Source organism: Pholcus phalangioides, unplaced genomic scaffold (assembly GCF_987345545.1).
Source record: "Pholcus phalangioides strain wild (caught in Gottingen) unplaced genomic scaffold, Ppha-v1.0 ptg000011l_1, whole genome shotgun sequence".
Classification (NCBI taxonomy): domain Eukaryota; kingdom Metazoa; phylum Arthropoda; class Arachnida; order Araneae; family Pholcidae; genus Pholcus; species Pholcus phalangioides.
In genome coordinates, this window is record NW_028301604.1 from 62,989,798 (window position 1) to 63,008,016 (window position 18,219).

The following is an 18,219-nucleotide window of genomic DNA, read 5'->3' on the forward strand; positions in this document are numbered from 1 at the left end:
GTGTGTTTGTTATTATTATTTTTGAACTTGGCCAAACCTAAATTAGAGCAATATATGCTTGCAAATTTTTTGCACAATGCAAACACACGAAAACTTGTTAAAGCAATTACAATATAGTGAAATTGATTCCCAAACAGGATGCCGCGGCACCTGTGGGTAAGGGACAGACAGTAAAATGGTGCTTTTGGGGGGGGGGGGGAAGGTGATCATTTTCTATCTTCCTAAGGATTTTCGTTTGTTTTTTTAGTGCAATACAAAAGAAATTCATCTCGCTTCTTTCCCAGTGCTGTCTTAATGCATGGGCTGACCCAGGCATGGCCCGGGGCCTCATGATAATGAGATCTCATTAAGATTTTTGAAATTAAGCATACAAATTGGTAAGCAATCCCAAGGCCACGACCAGGGGCGAGCAGGCAGGTCTGGTGCCCTGATGGGTGCCGGACAAGAGGGGGGAGCAAATTTCACCCTTTAACCTCTCCTTCAATATTAAAAGGAGGCACTAAAGCGTATTGCTTGCCCCGGCTGACCAGTCATCTAGTTGCGGCCCTGAGAAATCATTTCTAGTTAGGTAGGGGGTTTTTATAGCACAACAATCTAATTTAAAAAAAAATTATATTAATTGAGATTTTTCTCATAAATTAAAAATTTACTGATATTTTATTGAGTGGTGTATATCCGTTTCTATGAAAGAGGTTATGTTAGGGAGAATTTCTAGGATAAGGAAAACATGAAACTGAAAATATAATCCTACTCCAATAAAGTGGCAGTGAGCATGAATTAAATAAGTTCAATAACTCAAGGATGTACCCAGACAAGATATGTATTGAGTTACTGAAAGGGACAAAGAGCATCTAAAGGGGAAAAATATGAAGATGAGTAGTAAATTTTATGATGTCTTACTAGTTGAGAGTGAATAATGGTTGACATTCTCTCAATTAGATGTATAATTGGTAAAAAGTGCTAGAAAAAAAAAAATCCATAAGTAATATTAAAATACAATATACCATTTTTAAATTTTATCAGTATCATGAAAATGAAAGTCCTTCAATTGCCATTTTTTAATGTTTATTTAAATAATAAATTGCATAATTAAAATTCAATCATTTAAAATTAACAATAATTTTATTTTTAATTTATATTTTATTATATAAATTAAAAATAAAATGTTTTATTCATAATTGTGATGAATTTTAATCACAATCATGAAAATCGATATTCGCTTTCTTTCAAACCAAGCACAACTCAGGTCTATCACCATCTGTGGGCAATTTACTACCAAGTGAGTTGTGCCAGAAGTGTAAGTGTGTGTGCATCTAACAGTCTGAGTGCCTATCTAGTGTTGTCTGATTTTTCAGTGCTGCCATCTATATTTCAGAAGTGAAGTATAATGATTGAATATTTGTAGGGCTGTTGCTCTCTGTGGCAAGACTTTTGAATGGGAAGATCAGCTCGCATTGCCTCAAATTTGGGAACCACAGAAAACCTACTTCAGCCGACCACCACTGTGGCAGCGGTGGGGCTTGAACCCGGGTCCCCACAATGTGAGTCTGTCGCTATGAACACTCAACCACCACAGCAGCTAGAAATTTTGTAGCCCCCGGGTAGGCTCAAAGATATTTTTTTTTTGGTATTCTGCCGAAACTTTAACCAGGTATTCAGCCAAATCACTATTCATCCCATCCCTAAAAATGGCTCTTAGATCATTTGATCATTTTTGTCGCACCACAGTCATTTTCTGCACGCGGGGGCTAATTAGACCGGGACCTACAATTTATTGCCGATTCCGAACAGCAGGCTTGTTTTTCATACTCATCGAGAGGTTGGTGCGCTAATCCCTCGATGGGGGACTCCCTGCGGTAGCAATTTTTGATGCGGTCAAGCCGCCGTTTTTTGTTGTACCCCTGTGTCAGGAAAGTTTTCTGGCAAGGACGAACGAGGTATCGAACTCGTGACACCTCTAAACATCCTTTGGTAGTGCAAATTCATGGTGACATAAGATTATATTAACATCCACAGTGTGTGTGAACAACTAAATAGTCTGAATATAAAAGACCTTGATACACATATGAAAAGGCACACATCAAAATGGAGCAATGTGTGTTGTGATGTTGGTGCAATGTTTATTAATATTTTTTTCATGGAAAATCTTGCCTACAGCTGTCCTCTATATTTTTATATTTAAAGTTAGGAAATCAATTTATGGACACCCTGTACACTTAGAAAAAAGTAAATTCCTTCAAAATTAATAGATTAACAATGTAGGACAATGCTTGCTATTTTGTATTTTAAAAAGGTAGTGCGATTAATTATATTGTGCTTGAAAAAAAGCAACAGTCAAAATGACTGCAGGTGGCCCTTATAGGTATGATGTATAGTCCGGCCCTTCCAGAGCTAAAGAGGAAGTTTCAGACAGTAGCATAAAAACCATAGCACAATCCAATCCTCCTTTGTTTCATTGAAAATGGACATGATATCGGGGATAGTCGTTATACAAAAACTTTTGGGACTTGTCTTACTGTAGAAATTTGAGGTCTTTTTGCATGCCTATACATAGATCAACTTTGAAATTGGAAAAAAAATTTTTTTTCTTTGTTTTCCACGATGTTCCATAAATGGAACATTGCCACTTGGGGAGAGGTGAAAGCGGAAACTGATATCGCCTGTATTCTCACGATTTTTTATTTCTGGAGTACAGTTATTGCACAAAATTTTCTATTTTCTACTACAAATTCACAACTTATACCAATTTTTTAAACATAAAAATGTGTGCAGAGAATTAAATTTTTTTCTAATGTCCGTGATAAAAGGAGAAAAACATCTTTGATGGACCCGTTTGTCACATTGGTAGCATTTAGGGTTTTTCGGCAAACCGCAACCCATCCTTGCATCACAGACACAATATAATGGCCATCAGATGACCTGGCATCTTTTTTTCAGTTGATAACGTGGACCTGGATGATTAACTAACCCCTCCTTCGTTCATAGACAGTTCATTGTCACTTCTCTTTGGAATTCCAAATGCGAAATAAGATCTGCTTCTCACAACTCTGAATGAATTTCCAACGTGCTATCAGGGGCGGCTCGAGCTTACCCGCTGCCCGGGTGCAAAGCCTTATGCGCTGCCCTGGCGGAGGCTGACAGAGCTATATCATAGGAGACCCTGGGATAAATTATTAATTAAGCTAATTATTAACTTAAACTATTTTGTTTTTAGAAGAGAGCCGCACACCAGTCGTCACCGAGAAAATATGCGTGCCCATATGTCCCGCTTTTAAAGAAAATGTTTCGTTTTTAAAACAGAGTTGTCTTTTTCTCTCATTACTTTACCACATTCTTCATTATACCAGATAATTCACAAAACAGTACTTACTGATGAAGCATCATTATTTACACTTATACTGTAAAGATGATGTATAACAAGGTGATTTTTATTAAAAAATCTATTTTTTTCAAAGGCATTTCTGATGCTTCAGTGACTGGGCTAAGTGAGAAGCTGAACTATTTCCTTTGCGTTTATTTGACTTTCAGAAAAATTAATGTTTGAGAGCACCAAAATGCACACCACACTTGCCCCTGGTGATAGAGTGCATTTTTATTTGTGGTGTTATCGTTCCAGGCCGTCTTTTTCTTCAAGAAGTTTGCTCAACACTTCCGTTGTCAATGTATTGCTCAAAAGCGTGATGTCATGTGAATTTTTACTGTTGGAAATTTTTTAAATTTTTTTGATCCAACGATAGCCCAACCTGCCACCTGGCTGCACTGCACCCCTTGCACGCTCGGTTAAGCTGCCTCAGTGTGCTATAATGGTCATATGGCAAATCTTTTCCACTGGAATCCAGAGCTGAGGTTTTAATGATTCTAGAAAGAATTTTTTTATCCCATGCAATGGTTTTTTTTTTTCCAGATTGCACAAAACAGTCTTGCCTTTTCTTGAAATGTTCACATGAGTGTTGCACATTTTCTGCCCTATATCTTTTGAAGAACGCATTTCGGGAGTTTCTGATACCTCATCCTCGTTGTTGCAAAATATATCTAGCATTCCACATACATCAGCTGGAACTGTTGTCACTATATCATTTTCAACAATAACATCTTCATCCGTGATGTTTCCATTTTCATTAGCAAGTAATTGGCATATATCTGTGAGTTATGAATATCCTACTAGTTATGTATATCTAAAAGTTTCTAAATATCCTACAGCTTCTTCTAATGTGAGATATCTTTCAGACATGGTTACATACAGCTGAACATAACAAGACTATCTACGATTACAGAAATCACGGTTTGATTAGTCTGCGGTTCACAAAAATAAGTACTGTTTTATTCATGTATTTGTAAGAATGCACGAATAAAAAAGTACCCAACCAATAGAATATAAATAATTTACCCAAGAAAGCACATTCCTCTGTATCATATTACCCAGAATTCGTCCCATACACATGTCGAATGATGACAACACCCTGGGGTTCAAATGGGAAAATCAAAGCAGTGCACTGCACATTAGATATCTCTAGAATCCCGCTCTCTTGAAAGGCCAATGTTCCATAAATGGAACATGCATATTTGAATGTGCGTAGCTTTTTAATGTTTAACAGTACAAAGAAACTAATTGATTTACTTTGATTGATACATCAAGTCGTATAGAAACACACAAAATAATTTTCAATTTACTTCAAAATTGAAATTTTAGTGAATTTTAATCAAAATGGGGAAAAATGCCAAAAAATACAAAAATTTCAAAATTCTGTAAAAAAGTTTATATTAACCTGAAGTTTCCGAATTTATTTCAAAAAAATACTTTGAACTCTATATACAATAAAAAGCCGGAAATATTTGAATCAATTTTTATCTGATATTTTTGCAAATAAAAGCTATGTTCCATTTATGAAAAATTGGCCTTTAAACGGTTAAAGAGAGTTTTCAAAAAATTTATACAGTTTTTATAGAGTATCAGTAAAATCAAAGAAAAGTGTATTCGTTTCATGTCATATTTTGGCACTTAAGGACAGCTTTAAGATAAGTTTGTGATAGTTAAGGACATTTATGCATTTACTCAGTTTAAATTTTTTTTTAAATTTAGATTGACAACTTTTTTGAATTTCCAATTAATTAGTTTTTAGTATGTGTTACTTTCATAAAAAACAAATCTATTGGCTTCCATTTATTATGTTGGCTTTTCGAAATTTAGTACAGTTTTGCACAGTTTAAGACATCCAAAACCCCAACCCTGCCAGCAGCAAAAGGAATATACACAGAAGCACACTGATTTTTTTACATACTTTGTGAGTGTTGCTTTCTATTTACATGTTTCATATCTTTCCAAACTTCTTGTAAACTATAGGAACTGCTTAAAAATACAGACATTTGTGACATTATGTCGCTTTCCACTTGTTAATGAAAGATATACAGAAAACTGGAGATGTTGTGAAGATATTTATTATTTGAGATGTTGATTTTTTAAGGAAGGAAAAAACTCATCTCTGCCTCTACCGGTATATCATATATGCAAGAATGAAGGAAAATCTCTATCTTCTCTGTAGCTTAGTGGTCAGAGCACTCGTCCGGCAATTGAGGGACCCAAGTTTGACTCCCGGTAGAGGCAGAGATGAGTTTTTTTCCTTCCTTAAAAAAAATCAACATCTTAAATAATAAATATCTTCACAACATCCAGTTTTCTGTATATCTTGCATAGAGACATTTGCATATTGATTGTTGTGTATCCGAATTTCAATATATTAAATCTACATTACATAGGCTCAGTTAACGCATTGTATCAGTTTCATATATTTTTATTTATGCTGCAAAACTTGAAAATAAATTTCTCTTCAAGACAGTTTTATTTAGGAAATAAACTTGCCACCCCTCTACTTTATCAAAGTGACCCCTCCAGGGGGTTGTGATCCATGCCTTGTGAGGTGAGATCCATGCCTGTTCTGAGCTATTTCTAAATAATTATTTGACACTTTTTTCACACATTTCAAGATGCAAAGGAGGGGAGGGGGGGTAAAATTAGGAGAAAAAGAAATGGCAGTAGTATAAGCAGTGTCACTGGCAGAGTCGTTGCCAACCTAGTTGAGACATTGGCTTGTTGTGATTATATTGGATTGGCAAAAGAGATGCACTAAAGTCATGAAATGAATCAGTTCCAGACCATTATCTGCCTTATTAAATGCAGTGATTACCCTCAAATTAAAATCATTGCTCAATATTATGAATTTTTATTGATAATATCTAACTTCATTGGGGGTCAATAAATTTTCTTAGGTCTTTAGATAAATCTGCTCAAGTAATTAAATTTTGCATAAGGAGGTCATTCAAGTATTAACCTTTAAAGCAGCAATGACGAGATATCTCACCTCCATAAAAAAACCTCTTATTTTAGCATTGACAAGCCCAGATATTTTGTAAATTTGATTTCTCAATGGAAAACTTTTCCTTATACCCCTTAGTTTGCACCTGCTGAAAATCGGAAGAAAGCCTATTTCATTAAAAAAAGATATGCCATTTTGAGGGGGGGGGGGATTCATTGATTTCTAATTGCTGCCTAAAGGGTTAAGCAAGCACCAATATTTATAAATTATTGAACCATGTTGGTGTGCACAACATAGGAACAAGCTCCATTTCATCAAATTAGAGCCTCAAAATTGGACCTCAAAGATTTTAAATGATTTAAATAATGGATGATGGTCGGTAGAAAGACCAATAAAGTATATACATTTTTAAAAGGATGAAATATATAGGAAAAACTTAGTATTTAACACTCTAAGCGACATTAAAGAGTATCTTACCTCCTTGAAAGCCTTTTATTTTAGCACTGACCAGCCCCAATAGTTAGATTTGTCAATGAAACACCTTTTCCTATCCCCCTTAGTTTGCATCTGCTTAAAATCAGAGAAGAAAGCCTACTTCATTAATGAAGATATGACATTTTGAAGGTGGTTTAGTGATTTCTGCTGTGCTGCTTAAAATGTTAAATTGAGAATGTATAGCATTGTAGAAAAGGTTCTGATGATAAGGGTGGGGGAAGGAGGTTTGAATGATGACCATGGAAGCAATCAAGTGTGAAAATATGAAAAAAGGAAATAATTTTATTTAACTCCTTCACTTGCAAGCGAAGTGGCAAGAAATTTGGATGCTCTCTATTTGGCAAATCTGCAATAAATATAGTATAACCTAAATGCACGTTAGAAAAAAAAGAAAGAAAAAAAACACGAATAAAAGAGTAAGACAGTATGAAAGATAAGGTGATAAAAATGTAGGTACAAAATTATACTTCTTTTCACCCTCACCCTACCTGTTCTCTTTCACTCTTATAAGAAATATACGTCATATGTGAGGAAAAATCACTCTCAGGGTATACAAAAAACCAAAAAGAAAAAAAATTGTAAGGTCGCAACAAGGCTTCGGGATGATCAGTAGAGAGGAAAGAAAACAGAGTAAACTTGTTTGATTCATTCCACTGGCATTTGGACACAATATTACATCCTCTGATTGTAAAGTTGTTAAATTTGTTGTTGTTAAAGTTGTTGTTTGAAGACTAAGGGACATTAGTTGACTGGACATATAGCTTTTTTCATTTCCAGCCAACTGGACATATCTTTATTCATTTTCAGTTCAGTCAATAAAATTATCAACTTATAATGTGAGCAGGGCCCCCTTCCTCATGAGTTTAAGCCTTGGGCAAACATGAATTTTTGCCCCCCCCCCTTTATATATTGCGCCATAGTTACATTGTTACAGTTCTTTAAGGTTACAGAGTATTATTATGTATAATTACTATGAAAATAAATTTTGAAGTACGCTATGGGAATTTGCTTACTTTGCATCTTCATCAGAGTTTTCAATTTTACATGAAAAAATTCAAGATGAGAAAGTAAATATGCAAAACTCACTCTTAAAATTATGAATTTGGTGATATCTTCACGTTGTGATAGATATTACTTAGGATATAACTTTTGTCAATATTTCATGAAAAGGGAGGAAAAGACTAGGATACAAAAGACAGACAAATTTGTGGGGAATGGGCACATGCCCCATTTTTCGATGCAAGAAAGAGGCACAGTCAGTGAAGGAAGGGCAGCGAAACCAAATTTACAACTCCTCCCAACAACAAAAGTCTCAGACTGGTCACCCACTGAAAGCTACCAGGAGCGAAAACAAATCCCAGAACAAGTCATGTGTATGTGCTGGTCTTGTGCATACATGCAACTTGTTTTTGCCCTAGTAGCTTCTAATGGACGACCAGCCTTACAGCTCTAAATTACAGAGTAAGGGAAAAAATTCTCCTAATTAACTCTTTTGTGGTGATTAGTGAAATGATCATGAAAAAAATCTGTTTGATTACAAAAAGAAATATTGATATAAAAGCATTTTTACTTCAATATTTCGTTTTTTTACAAAAACAACGAAAAAATTTGTTTTAAATTTAACATGTAATTTTTGTCTTTTGGAGGACATGAGTCCCTTTATATCCCCCTTCCCGCATACTCTTCTGCGAGGAGGCAGCTGAAGACTACTTGGTTGAGACTAGTACCAGTCTAAGAGACTTTGTCCCAACCTACTCAATTTTGCTGGCAAGAGACCGGGGGGGGGGGGGTTCAAATGACCAAAATTCTGCTTAAGTAATACGTAATACTTGAGAGAGAACAGCTTCTTATATAAATTTTGGTACTTACGTATTACCTGTGCCAGGTTGACGGTTTTTAGACCAGCATTGATGGTTGCCGAAGCTGGTTTTCTGTGGTTCCCAACTTTGAGGCGCAAATGCGAGTCAATCTACCCTTTAAAAAGTCTTGCCACAGAGAGCAACAGGCCTATAATAGTACAAATATTCAATCATTATGCTTCACTAATAATTTTAAATATAGGTGGTAGCACTGAAAAAAATCAGACGTGTTGATTGAGCCATTAAATACATACACACTCAGACTGTTAGGTACACACACCAGCACTTCCGGAACAACTCACTCTGTTGCAAATTGCTCATGGCGATAGGACCAGAGCTATGCTTTGAAAGAAAGAAAGGTTGGGTTTCTTATTTACCATCTAGTGCTCACCACAACCAGTGAAATCGCTTGCTTACTTATTCTTTTTTTAGATATAAAAAAATCATCTTTCTCACATTAAATATTACCACATTAATATTATTTCTATCTAGTTTTTCCACAGAAAAAAAAGGTTGCCATTATCACTGGTACCATTACTAAGGGTTCATCTCCCTGGCACAAATAGTATGTAAGCACATTAATTTCTACCAACTTTTCTCCCTTTTTGATGGAAACATGGCTATGTGCATGTAAGTAAATTAATAATGCATTTCTAACTTCTTTGCTTCTTACCAAGTTTCAAAGGGTTGTTTTTACAAGTAAGGTACCACAAGAAAAAGACATCCTTAGTTCTTTCAGGCATATCTTGTATATCACCACGGAAGAAGCGACTAACATATGGTTGACTCATTTTAGTCATTTCTGCAATAAGTGTTTGCTTTATGTTGTATGCCATAACAAAGTTGCGTATCTCATTCAGAGCAACCATGTCTCCTTTCCTGAAAAAAAGATCAATATAGAACTTTATGACTAATAATTTCACATGGATATCATGAATAGAGTTTGCTCTCATTAACAGGAAATTAAAAAGACCAGGGCAATTATTTCATTCTAACGAGATTAGACTATTTTTTTTTAACTTGCAGAAATCAATAATTTTAAAAATATTGATTATGTACACTGCCATATACAGTACATACCAGGGTCTTGGTGTGCCTTCTTGGGGCAGACTTTTTCTTGGTTCCCCCAAAACATGTATTATTATTGCAAAATAAGTGTACATTATTTTATGGGGGCCCCATTTGGCTTCGGGGCATTGCACCAGCTTAGTTACACACAGGCCTGGTATATTCATATAAAGGGTAATTGAGAACTCATGGGCAACACTTAAGGAGTAATAGAATACATCTAAACAAGAAAATTAATATTATATAAGGCATAGTCACAATGCAAGTGGAGAGCTGTGAGACACTGCTGTCATTGAATGCGCAAAGCACTTATTTTGCCGTCACTTATTATTTCTATCACAGATTGCAAAAGGGATTGCTGGTTTGACAAGGCAGACATGCATTTCTATATGGTGTGGCAGATTCTGGAACCTCAAAGACTACACCCAGTGATTTCTGATAAGACGCTTGCCAGATCAAAATGCCTTTGAGCATTTGAACTGGTGTACGTCTTCATGTGGCATCCTCTCACTACTGGTATGCCCTGTATCCTGCATGTCGCTGACACAAGTCTGTTTCAAACAGACACCTGTGCAATTGCTCAAAGGATTTTACATCTGGCATGTGTGTCTTGTAGGAAAACACACCCAATACTGTTTGGCCTATCCTGGTAGCTTCTAAAGCATTATCATCTGCAGAACCATACGTGAAATGCATGTCTGCCTCATCCTGGATTGTGAAAGCAGACATTTCTTCTGCAATTCACAATGGAAATGAAAACCAGTAACAAAAACAGCGATTTATGTGTTCAATGACAGAGCCATCTACAGGTTCATAAAATCATGCATTGTGCAATGAAAATTGCTTGTTTAGATGTATTTTATCACTCTTCAAAGTTTAGCCCATCAGTTCTGAATCATCCTGTATACTGATATACACCCTAAAGCAGAATATGCCGAAATCTATGATGTAAGTCGCAGAACAATCTGGAAGAGTTTTAAGAAAAGTGTAGAAAACACTATTATGGAAATTTTTACTGCAGAAATTTTCAGTCAGTTGAGGGCTCCTTGCAGAACAATGCAAAACATTCTGCTTTGGGGATATACATACACTACCTGACAGAGAAAATGCCACACCATGAAGTAAATACATAGTCATGTAAATTTCTGTGAGCGTGCAACATGTACTAATAATGCAAATGATTAATAAGCTAATTAGATGTTAAGCCATCGGTTTTGGATGACATGGAAATAATACATAAGTGTTCATTTCATTTCAGTCTGGTAAACAAAAAAGACAAGGTAATGCCTTCAAGAGAATGTGGCGAATCTAGTGCACCCACAAACAAGGTACACAAACCTAGCGAATCCAGCAACCTACTACACAGGCACAATGCATGTGAGGAATAGTTATGGCTTCCGTCTATTAATTAATCATAAAAAATGTGTACACACTTCATTATGACCACCTTGCCAATATTTTGTTGGAACACCTTTTGCCTTCAATACAGCATTGATTCTTTTTGATATGGACCATTCTTCTACTATGGACTCGATGAGATGTTGATAGTTTGCTTGTGAGATCTGAGACCATGCTTGATGAATAGCACTTTCCAATTGGGTAAGATTGGATGGTTATGGATTTAGATGCAGAGCCGTCTTAAGAGTATCATAGGCCTCCGGGCCAAGTGGTTTTTCTGAGGCCCTACCAGGTAAATTCTAGAAAATTTCAACTAAATCCCATTTTTGTGAAGCCCCCTCTTCTCTCGAGGCCTCTGGGCCGTGCCCGGGTGTGCCCATGCATTAAGACGGCACTGTCTAGATGTCTGATGGCTATTTCAACTTCATTCCACAAAAGCTGAATGGGATTGAGATCTGAGAATTGTGTGGGACCACATAAGTAAAGAAAACTCTTTCATGTTCCTCAAACCAATTCCGCGTAACAAAAGCAGTTTGGCAGGATATATTATCTTGTTGAAAATAGCCATCGTTATTGGGATAAACCATCAACATAACAGGATGTACTTGGTCAGCAATAATGTTTAGATATGCTCTTTTATTCAGACACTCGTGAACCCCAAAGCGGAATACGCTAAAATCTGTGACATACATCAATCTGGAAGAATTTTAAGAAAAATGTAGAAAACACTATTATGGGAATTTTTACAGCAAAACATTTCAAGTCAGCTGAGGGTTCATTGCAGAACAATGCAAAACATTCTGCTTTGGGGCTCATGAACAAGAATTAAGGGACCCTAAGCATGGCAGGAAACCCTTATCATCACATTGTCTCCACTAGCTCGGAGGATTGTAGCAATGCATTTGGCATTCATGCTTTTGTGCAGTTTCCTCCAAATTCTCATTCGTCCATCTGCATGGTATAAATGAAAACATGATTCATCTGACCAGATAATTTGTTTCCAAATATACACTGTCCAATCCTTGTGCTCCTGAGTAAATTAGAGACATTTTCTTGTTGCTTTCTGACAGCTACAGTATTTGCACTAACCTTTGGTTTCCATATCTCATACGGTGCATTGTACAGCAAACATTGCATTCAGACATCCTTTGATAAACAATCCATAATTAAGATCTAATGCAATTTACTGCACTATTATTTTGTCTTTTACAAGTTTGGAGACTCTCCATTCTGCCCAAGAATTCACCTATCTGTGACGACCACAAGTTGCATGTTGAGACCCAGTTTTTTGCCTGAAGCAGATATTGGAACAGCTGCTCTTGAACATTTCATAAATGCTGTGGTTTCCCAGGGATTTGCTCTCTTTACGATCATGTGGCGTGACTTTCAAGATGAGTTCATGGTAAAACTAAACTCCATATTCAAATGAGTGAAACCCCAATAAATAAAAGGACAATTTATGATGTTAATATTCATAAAACATGAATTTTATTGAAATATTATGTATGGAAAACGACACGAGCTGTGAGTTGTACATTTGATCGTACCATGCTACTCAATTGCGCACACAGCCACCCAAGGAGATGGCCACTCGCCAACAGTATATACTGCTGCCATCTAATGGCTTGAAGAGGAAGTGATTCACATTCATGGTATTTCACGGCTGTCATTAGTCCAGCTTCCCAAAGACCTCCCATGTGTGCAAATGCTGGAGGATTTAAATGCCAGTTACAAGATTGGGGAAGTTGAGGTTCAGCATGCAAATGCATTGTATAATAGTGATAGATAATCAACTAAGTGAAATGATGCTCTTTTGGAAGAAGGATCAGATGTCAGTGACTTTTCAACCAATGTGCATGTCGTAATCTTCCGCCCCCCTGATAATTTCATCATCACTGATGAATGGATTCAACCAGAGAATATTGCACTTTGAAAGAAGAGTTCCTGATTTTCTTAAAGACGACAATTCTGATTTGAATTCTACTTCTTGAACTCTCCTAAACCATGTAAACAATGCATGCTTCAGTTCTTGAGTGGTGAGAAACCCTGTGTTCCTTTCAGGTACAACGAGTTTGTAATTGTTGTTGAATCTGAAGGCATATGACGTGACTTGCTGAAGAGAAGAGAGGAAAACTTTTTTGATAATTTCCATCATGCGCAATACCTACAAAAACAGATTAGTTACAAGAGATATTTTTCTTCTCCTCAGTCAGAACTTCATCCATGGTGCTGCACAACATATGTTTGACTGCGAGCTGAACTGGCTTGGAGAGAAACTTTGAACAATACCAAAATATTGGGATTTGCCGTCAATTTGTTGGCTGGTATTCCTCATGATGCATAATCAGTAGAATTGTTGGTTCCATCAATGTCATCCCAATGAACTTAAGGGAGGAGCTCGCAAATTTTTGTCACTCAATGAGCTACAAACATCTTCCACTGGCTTGGATGTGAAGAGAGCCAAATAAGAATTATTGTAGAACTAGCACCATATGCTTGTGTTGACCAGACGTAGTTCATTGCATATAAACTTGATGAGTCTTGCAAACAGCACTGCTCCACAAAGTTCAAGTTGAGGTAAGGTTGTTGGCTTCACAGGGAACTACTTGTGTATTTGCTGTTATGAGCTGAACCTCTGCAATGCCTCCACTGGAAACTGTTATAATGTACACAACAGCTGAGTACGTCTTTTCTGGTGCATTGCTGAAACTGAATTTCTAACATATGTGGAGAGATTTACATAACATATCGTGGAATTTGAATGTCTCTTCTACTTGCTTGAAATCATAATAAAATGCTATTCATTGATTGAGAATGTCCTCTGGCAATTTTTTATCCCAAGACAGGTCAGCCTTCTACATTTCTTGTATTAGAATCTTGGCATTGATTACAACAGGAGGCAACCATCCAAGTGAGTCAAACACCTTGAAGATATGTGATAGAACAGAGTGCTTGGTCTACTGTTGTATGGTCTCTGGTGATTTTGAATTGAAAACAAATATGTCACCCTTTGGCTTCCATAGAATACCCGAAGTTTTGATGTCAGTCTTTATTTTGAACACAGTACTAATTGCACAAAAGTCATTTGGAAGAGATACAAGAATGTCTTCTTCATTTGATGCCCACTTTTTATGATGAATCCACTGTTTTGAAGAAGTTTGATGATTTCCTGCTTAATGTGAATAGCGTCCTTGACAGAATCTGATCCAGTGAGCAAATCATCAATATAAAACCTTGCTTGACTGTGGCCAAGTACCAACTAGAGGTGAAAATTAAGAAAATTCCCTACTGGCCACTGGGGACTAGACTTGCTAAATCCAGTGCCACTCTCGAATACGAGAAAAAAAAAGAAAAAAAAGAAAGAAAGAAAAGAATTTCAATGTTGGCTGACCCTCACACAGGCTACAAATGAAGAAAGAAAATTGATGGTGACAAGAGCGCAAAAAATCTTAGTCTCCACTCTCAAATGTCTGGTCGGCAGTCGGTGACCGTTAATTTGAACTTTTAGCACCAACGAAACACTTCAGGAGCTAGTAAATATACCATATCATAGTGCAAAAGTAAGAATAACTAAGTTTGACTAAGGATAAGTTACAGGAGTTTCTTAAGCATCATATACAAGCCAGCATTGTCAAATTAAATGACATTTTAGTCCTACAATTTAGTATTTTTATCTCTAGATATATTTCAATGTTATGCACAATGAGAGTATCATTTTAAGTATCAGTGATTATCTAGATAATTTAACAATAACAGAAATCAACATTACATATATGATTTAATAAACTTTTTTAAACACTTATCTGTTGTAAAAAGAGTACAGCAGATGGCCTATATCAATGCACGTGCATAAGCAGTTGAAGAAATTTTGGAAGGTCAAGAATCATCTTGAATCAGAGAATGTCAAATCATTCCATAGCTTTCCCTTCAGTGTTTATGCTATACTTTATTCAAATTGTATATTTTATAAGGAAAAAAAAACATATATTGTCCCACATAATGCTGTAAAGAGTAGAAAATTATTTTACAATCATATTAAATATTTATTCTTTGTATAACATAGTCACTTTAAACATTAATACAATTAATGTGTGTATTTCCAATGGGAATTTTTATATTTAAAAGCAATATTTGTGGTTTCTGAGTTTTGACAAAGGTTTTTGATGTGACGGTTTAAACCGTCAAAAACTGCCATGTGTCAAAAACCAACCCTGATCGGGTTGAAGATCTTTTGCTCTCTAAAAGAGGACTTCCATTTTTTTTATGAAACTGTTCATTTTCGAATCAGACACTGGCTCCCATTTGAACCCGAGTCAAAAACCAACATTAGCAGACCATCACTGTGCAGTCGACCAGGTTTGAACTTTCTCTACAGTACACTGAAGATTTTCTTTTTTTATACTCACTTTTTTAGTTCCTGCAGTTCTAACATTTCTTCAGACTGTGTTTCTAAGGGTGAAAAACTGCAGTTGATAGAGGCTCTGCACATTCCTTGAGTAAGTACCTCCGCCCCAGGAGTATTTGAAACTCGTTCTGTTGTGGTAGAAATGACATTCATGTCACCATGTATTTTTGATGCAATATCAGCAGGGCAATCTACATTTCCAATATCTGCTTCCGAGAAATCATCTTTGGAATTAGTGCTGCTACATTGATTGCGACTAGTTGTTTGTAAGCCATAGTATTCTGATTTGAAAGCTACATTCATATAAGAATCAGAGTTACTTGCATCAGGTCTACTATAGCCTACAATTAGACTATCAGAACCGAATGCTCTATTCACGTCATCTTGAGGCGACGGCGTGTTATACAAATAGACATGGCTATTGAAATCGGACCCATCCGAATAAAACGATCTGCTAAATTCCCCATCTAGTCGATCTAATTCATTGAAAGCTTGAAGAACTTGTTCTTTTGTTATACCACTACTCTTCAAACGTCGTATTAGCTCTACCTGCTCTATAGTGAACAGGGCCATGGAAATTCACAAAAATACATTTTCCTATCTACGAAAGTTTTTCTTCTTAAAAATACGACCTACATAACAAATATTATTAATTGTTTTATTCCTATGTATTATGTTTATATTTACATCCATTTACCCTGTTCTAATTAATGCTCATTTTGTTATATCTTCACAAAAAAACAGTAGAAAGGATAGATAGTGTGTTTGAGTTTTTTTGTGTTCCGGAATTCAAACGCTTACAATACAATACAATAATAATTATACAGGGCTCTCGGCTACTATGACCATCCCCTGATCATTAAAAAAAAAAAAAAAAAAAAAAAAAAAAATTGAGAATAGAGATGCCAGGATCATAACAAAAACATCTAGGAAATTAGAAAAAAGAAATTATGCCTATCAATTATACATTAACAGTCAATAATAATAAAAAAAATAATAATAATTGTCAAAATTGAATGATAACAAAAACCATGAATAATACATTGTCGCAGGTGATGACAACAACAAAAGCATAAGAATCATAGCACAGATAATGACAACAATAAAAGTATTGAAACAAAGCAAAGAATAGTAATACTGAAAAATTTATACACATACATATATATATATACACACACACACACACATATATATATAGTGAGTATCGATACGATGAAACTTGAATACCAACAACTAGACGAAACGGGAACTACGAGTGACGAAACGTTCAAAGAGAGGAATAATAATATTAGGAGGAGTCGACGCAAAATCTCGCCAACAAGAGACCGGAAAATGAAGATTGCGGAAAGTAGCATTACGCACAGAATCATAATGACTGCAATAAAAAAGAAAATGAGAAGCAGTTTCCAAATTGTAACAATGGCTACACAATGGACTATCCGCCCTATTAATGCGATGTAAATACTCAAAAAGAGGAGCCCTGTTACAGAGGAGCTTGTAAAACATATTTTCAAATTTACCGGACGAAAAAAAGGATGAATACAATTTGCAACAATCATAAAATGGACGGAAATCAGGAAGTGTATTTTTAAGTGATTGAGTGAAATATTTTTTATATCGGGATTTAAAAATTGAGATCAGATCTTCTGGGTAGAGGCTGGAAGGGGTTACACGCTGAGAAGAAGCCGCAGTGCGAACGTGACTATCAATAATCTCATTAAAAGTAATGCCAGAGTGACCAGGGACCCAGATAATAGAAATGTGATTAGAAAGAGAGCTTGTGAAAACAAGCTGGTAATAAAGAAGAAAAATGACTGTAGGAGAATGGAATGAGAACGCTCGTGCTGCAGAAATAACAGATTTGGAGTCTGAGATTATGACAATGGGTTGCCGAGAACCAGGAATAAAAAATCGGAGGCCAAGAATGATTGCAAGAGCTTCCCCGGTAAACACAGAAGAGCTAGAATTGATAAACCATGTCTTGACGACGTTAGTTAAGGGACAGAAAGCACCGCAGACAACTTGATTTTTCTTAGAGGCATCCGTGGCGATGATGATGGAAGATGGGTCCAAGGAGTCTAAATAGTGCTGGAACGAAAGTTGCAAAGAACCATGGGGGAAACTTTTCTGAAAATCCAAGTCATCAGTGATGAAAGAAACGTTTTGAAGATGCCAAGGGTAAAAATCAAAAATAGGTTGAAGAGTGCTTGTAAGATTGAAATCAATAGTCTCGGAAAAATTTTCCATTTTCATCCTCAGAGGGGGGGCTAAACGTCTGAAACCTGAGTCCCACAGATTAGAAGGGCCCTGGGAGGGTGACGCCGTTGACCGAATGCAAGCAGAGCCACATCGAGATGAAAGGAGTTCAGTAAGAGTCGGTAATGCCAAAATCATTCTCATTTTGTCAATTCTAGTAGATATAGGTAAACCTAAAATCGAACGCAAAGCAGAGTGATAAATAATATTAATTTTAGAAAGAGATGAGCGAGAGGAATTGAACCAAGCATGTGCACCATAGCATAGAAGACCAGACATCATATTTAAGATAATGGGTTTCGTATACCTGCAAGGAACATTTCGAGAGCGGAATGCGATGGACCGACAAATATTTAAAATAAAAGTGCCTTTAGTTTTAATTGTACTGAGTTGTTTCGCCCAAGTCAGAGATCTATCAAAAAAGACC

At 36.1% G+C, this 18,219-nt stretch overlaps 1 protein-coding gene across 1 annotated transcript in view; it reads right to left on the bottom strand.

Moving 5' to 3' along the window:
* Positions 1-16,330, bottom strand: part of LOC149080686 (homeobox-containing protein 1-like) — a 42,957-nt gene extending 26,627 nt beyond the window's left edge. The window contains exons 1-2 of the mRNA XM_089239899.1: positions 15,538-16,330; positions 9,339-9,544 (exon numbers count right to left, since the gene is read on the bottom strand). Coding sequence (XP_089096025.1) covers positions 9,339-9,544; positions 15,538-16,109 — 778 coding nt within the window. The 5' untranslated portion in view covers positions 16,110-16,330. The remainder of the gene's footprint in view (positions 1-9,338; positions 9,545-15,537) is intronic.
* Positions 16,331-18,219: the final 1,889 nt, after the last annotated feature.